General features: G+C 45.9%; 1 protein-coding gene across 1 annotated transcript; it reads left to right on the top strand.

Moving 5' to 3' along the window:
- Positions 1-933: 933 nt before the first annotated feature.
- Positions 934-2,404, top strand: PSMB3 (proteasome subunit beta 3; the record flags this gene model as incomplete). The annotated part of the gene is made up of 3 exons (XM_015423557.1): positions 934-1,111; positions 1,462-1,556; positions 2,167-2,404. Coding segments are annotated over 3 exons (322 nt in total), but the record flags the coding sequence as incomplete, so codon positions are not given.
- Between the last annotated feature and the right edge of the window lie 3,345 nt (positions 2,405-5,749).

A 5,749-nucleotide genomic window follows, 5' to 3' on the forward strand; every position in this document is an offset into this window, starting at 1 on the left:
GACTCTTTACTTTGGACTTACAGGGGCCAGGTTGGGTTTAAGGCACTTTGATGTATACAGGCTTTTAATTGAGTGTTTTCTCCTCGCCACCTTTTCCTGTATTTTACTGACCTTCATGTGTTCTTAACGTCTGTTTGGGGATGGAAGGTATACTGAATTTATTTTACAGTTCTGATTTTCATTCTGTTTTTGCTGTTGGGATTTTATTTGCTGTTGCTTTGCTTTTGAAGGGTTCTCTGCTGTTGAGTGGTGATTTTCTTACTTTATGGTGTTCTTTCCTGGATTTCAGTCACTTACAGTGCATTTGTTTTTTAACTGTTGATTGCGTCTACGAGCTTACCTTGCTTTGTTTTAGGAGCTGCCTGGAGCAGCTTTGTGATGTTGTGCTGGAGAGGCGGCAAAGAAATATAGACCTTGCTTGCAAAACTCCCAAAAGTTCATGAGCTTCTCCAGCTGTGTAATTTTGATGGTCTCTCCATTTATCTTGATTGCTACTCATTGTTAGTAGTGCTTGTTCACTGTTGCAAACCTGCAAAGCTGAGTTTTAAAAAATCTTCCACGCATGCAAATGGCACCCACTTAGGAGTTTCCCACCCATTATTAATTGCTTTCTGGTCTTGCTTCTTCTTTGCAATTACAGCTGTTTAAGAATAAGGGGGGAATATGCCATGCCATTTTAAAGTGCTCCATAATATAGCAACAGAGCCATGAAATGGAGGACAGTATTGCTTTAAACAAAATTGGGTTTGGGGGGGAAGGCTGCAGTCTCTGTAATAAGTGTTGGGGACTGCTGGCCGTTCTAGGCAAAGTAGCTTCTGCCACTCTTTTTTCAAAGTAGAATTTTCAACACAGTGTTGTATTTATATGTAAAACATCCAGTTTTGGAAAGAATGTACCAAATTGCTAAGAATCTATTTTCTTGTTTCCCTCCAGGTTTGGACCGTACTACGTAGAGCCAGTCATAGCCGGACTAGACCCTGTTACGTACAAGCCTTTTATCTGCTCCTTGGATTTGATTGGCTGCCCAATGACAACAGCTGACTTTGTGGTCAGTGGGACCTGTGCAGAGCAGATGTATGGCATGTGTGAATCTCTCTGGGAGCCAGATATGGTGAGTGGCCAAAGCAAAGAGTTAGCAAGGGGTGCAGACCCAGTGAGCTGTTTCACTTGTGTGCTTTTGGCCCTGTTATTAGACTCTATAGGTCTCATCTTTCGCTGGAGCGATGGCTTCGGCGGAGGCAGAGCACCCTCAAAGGAGTGTGTGTTGTATCAATAGTTCTCCCTGCCCCCCCCAGCTGTAAATCTCCAGGTCTTCTAAAAGAGGTCATATAATATGATGCCCCCCTCAAATGCAACCCACCCACCTGGCAAACTGTGTGCAAGTACTCCCCCCACCCCAAAAAAAGAAACACCTGGGCAACTATTGTGTTGATTTAAGGAAAAATCTCCCTCTTTCTGCAGGAGCCAGACCACCTCTTTGAAACCATAGGCCAGGCCATGCTCAACGCGGTTGACAGAGACGCGGTGTCGGGGATGGGCGTGACTGTGCATGTCATGTAAGTACGGGGCACTTATTTGTGTGATTCATAGTCGTTCCCTCTCAACATGACCCAAGGCCAGGGCTATTTTTGGGCAGGAACGGAGTTCCGGCTGGCTTCCAAGTTGGCCATGCCCAGCATGAACTCATTAGCATAATAGGCCACACCCAAGAGCAGGAACTCATTAGGATTGGCTACATTAGGGGTGTGTGGCCTAACATGCAAAGGGTTCCTGCTACAAAAAAAGCCCTGGGTTTTGACAACAAACAAGGTAAACAGAATAAGAAGCAAAAGGTGGGCGTGGCTGGATGACCAAACTTCTGGATACATGGAGGTGTGGCCTAATATGCTAATGAGCACTGTGCTCAGGGGTGTGGCCTAATATGCTAATGAGTTTCTGCTGTTGGGTGTGACCTATTATGCTAATGAGTTCCTGCTGGGCTTTTTCTACAAAAAAAGCCCTGCCCAAGGCTGGTAACAAGTGCCACAGAATTATGCAGTCAGTGAACCTCTCGTTCCTGGCGGGCTAGGTGGCTCTGTCAGGGCAGCTGAATGTGTACACCTGCTGGCTGAAATTGCAGAGATTAAGTCTGTCTTCTCTTCTCTCCTCTCCCCACTGCTTCATCAGTGAGAAAGACAAGATAACGACCCGAACACTGAAAGCTCGCATGGACTAACTGAAGACGTGGTTTTGGAGGGATGCTCAACTTTTTTTTTTTTAATAATCTTGATGGCTGGAATGCAGCTCTTGGATTTAAAAACACACACACACACACACACACCCATACCTTTGCTGTCAAAGAAAGTGGCGGTTTATAATGTGGTATTATTGACCAATAAAAAGAATTCTGTTTTTTCAACTGTAACATGTAGGCTCAAGCTGAATGTTCTGAAGGTTTTTGAAGAGCAGGGCGGCTGGAGAAGGCAAGGCAGAGGGTGCCCGGGCATGTTCAGATGCCTTTCTTTCCCTCCCTGAACTTTGGGCATTTAAACATGCCTCACTGCTCCGTCCCTTCCCTCTGCGAGTCTCCCTGCAGCAGCGGGAAGGCTTGGGGAGGGAATGGAAGGCACTGCTTCCATGTAAATGCTGACCGGGTTACATGGGAGGAAGCCATTTCAGCCCTCCCTTTCGCTCCCCCGCTCAAGGGTGTGTGTGTGTTAAAAGGAGCTTGAAGCAGCTCCCAGGGAGGCATTTGAACACAACAGCTAGCTGGTGGCTCTGCCTGTCAGCTATTAGGGTTAAATGGCTGGTAGGGTTCAGTATAGCCGAAATGAACCCGAATAAAAGTTGGCTAAGATCGGTGTTTTTCAGGCTAGCTGAATACAGGTCTCTGATGATGCCCGAAGAATACGATTATGTATTATTGGCTTACAAGATACACAAAACATACCGATAAGGCATTTTTTGGACATTCATTCCGCTCGGTTATTGCTGAATGTACACCCCCAAGTGGTATGCCACATCCCGTAGGCTCTTTTGAAAGTTGGTCCGTTTAACTGGAATGATGGGGGGAAAGAAACCACAATCCTTGACTGTCCTGTTTGAACAGTAGAGTGGTGGCTGAAATACTAGGGGCAGGAGTTGTTGATCTGTCAGAAACCAGCTCTCCTTAAGATGAAAGCTTATTTTTGTAGAATTGCCCAGTCAGGTGACTTATCACAAAGAGAGGTCCATGGATTGCCCTTACAAGGTATCTGTAAAACAAAACAAAACGAAAGCTCCTCCCCTGCCACCAATTTTATTAGTCTTTAAGGTGTTCCTGGACTCTTTTCTGCTGCTATAGACAGACTAACATGGCTATCCATCTTGATCAAAAATCTATGGTTGAGGGCAGAAAGAACATTTCTCTTCTACTGTTGTGTAGCGGGATGGTGGCCAAGTGGAAAACTCTTGAAATGCAGCTCATTCTCTTAATCATCTTGAGACACCTGATGGGTTGTATCCCTTGGATCTTAAAAGGAAAGGTTTCCCTTAGTCGCCTTCAAAAAGTAGCTCTGCTAGTTGACTCTGGAATCCCCTGCCAGAAATCTCCGTAGAAGGCCAAAGGCAAACCCGAAACCTAGGATAAAGCACACCACCTCCATTTCCATGTTTTTTCTATTCATTTGTGCCCTACTTCCCCCCCTCCCCCAAATACGATTATGTATTATTGGCTTACAAGGTACACAAAAAAATACCCTATCCACAAAAAAATACCCTATCCTCGAAACAACCCGGTGAGGCCTGCGTGAGTGGGAATTCGAACACAGATCTCCCAGATACTACTCCAGTACTCTTCACCACTACACTGCCCCCCTGTATAATGGATTGCTGACATGCCTTTCCACAGAGCCAGCATGGTGTAGTGACAATAGTAAACTGCTTTGAGACTCCTTCAGGTAGAGAAAAGCGGGATATAGAAGCCTTCCAAACTGAAGTGAAAACATAAAATTCAGTTCCTTGAGCTCATGACGACTGAGCCCGCGGCCGGGGTGCTGGTAGGTTATCACCCCCCATACAAATAATGTGGCCGTAGTTAGGTATAAACAGTTGTGTAAACCGCTCAGAGATCCTTCGGGGTCAGAGCGGTATAGAAGTCGAAAATTAAATAAAATAGTAAGATTGGGTGACTTTCAGATCAGGCGGTCTATGGTAGGGTTCCACTGGGAGAGGAAAAGAGACCCCTCCCACGTCACTTGGGGTCTCTGTAGCAGGCACCAGTTAGACAAGATGGCGAAGCTGGAACCAGCTAGCAATGTTCCGGCCATGAGTTCTTAAGACTTTAAAGAGGAGAGCAGAGCAGTGCAAAGCAGATGACTGGAGAACAGATTTTCTGCATCTCCAAGAGTACCTGTTTATTCTTACAAGTCCTCTGGAAAGTAGGAAACAGATAAAGCAAAACCTGGTTGCTGTTCAAATGCCACCCCCCCAGCGAGACATCGGTTTCAAACAGCTGAAAGGGCAACCCCCCCACCCCGATGCCACCTTACTTCCCTCTCTTGGAAAGACAGCCTGAGAGAATGACATACACAAAGTTTTTTATTTTTATTTTGTTTGCCCAGCTGGGAGACTTCACCTTGTTAACATGCATGTATTTCAAAACACCAAAGTGTCTCATACTTCTAGCAAACAGACAAGCACATTGGACTTAAATTCCTTTTTTTTGGTGTTTTGGAAAAAAAAAAATCTGAACAGCTGCTTTTTTTTCTTTGTCAGATTTTTTTTTTTTAATGGGGAGCAGACACAACCCCGATCATACCTGTGTGGTACATTTTAACACCTTTGGCTTCACTGTATGTGCTGGGCATATGAGCAGACATGCGCAGCAGGTAAGGTGAGGAAAGAAAAGATATTAAAAGTGACTAGTTCACATACCTGTGCTTTGGCTAGTGACAGAAGGGCTACCCTCCTAGTTCACATCGGGAGCGCTTTAGAAATATTCCTGTAATGACGTTAAGCACGCTTGCATTAAACTTTCCACCTTGAAGGGCCAGATTGGTCAGGATAGCAACCTTTAGTTACTGCTGGCCCCTTCACTTAAAAAGCAGAAAGGACCTGTTGCAATGTTCCCTCTAAGCTGTGGAATCTTGTGAGCAAAAACTCTACATTGTGAGCTACTGGCATTAAAGTTGTGAGCAATTTGGCTACTGCATGAATTATTTTGCTCTGAAGCCATCCTTCCTGAGCTCTCGCTCACAACTTTAATGCCAGCAGCTCACAAAGTAGCATTTTTGCTCACAAGACTCCCCAGCTTAGAGGGAGCATTGGTGGTGAGTGAAGCTCAAACACCACCACCCCCATCAGTGTACCTCAAGAAGGTGGAAGTGGGACCAAGGGACACAGGCAGCCACAAGTGACAATCAGGTGCTGCCCCCGCTTGATCTGTGGAAAGGGCAGATGTGCCAGCCACCCTCCCTCGGCGTATTTTCCTACAAGCTGCTGTAAGTTAGCAGGACAGAAACACCTCAAGGTTCTTTCCCACTATTGCCTGACAGTGGTTGGGAGCATACAGGTTTAAGCTTGTGGGAAACACACACTGTACCTAGAAATGGAGATTCCGTTCTAGAAGTTTGTGGCTAACAGACCCTGACAGAGCGTGTCCTCCAGGAAGTTGTCACATCCTTCCAAGGTGAGGGTTCAGAGCGAGCAAAAGCACAGACAGACGGCCGTGCTAAGAAGAGCAAGTGGGCACTGCCTGGAAGGCAACGGAGGATGCACATCCACAGGAATG

The sequence above is a fragment of the Gekko japonicus genome, unplaced genomic scaffold (genome assembly GCF_001447785.1).
Source record: "Gekko japonicus isolate JY-2015 unplaced genomic scaffold, Gekko_japonicus_V1.1 scaffold3609, whole genome shotgun sequence".
In the NCBI taxonomy this organism is placed as follows: Eukaryota; Metazoa; Chordata; class Lepidosauria; order Squamata; family Gekkonidae; genus Gekko; species Gekko japonicus.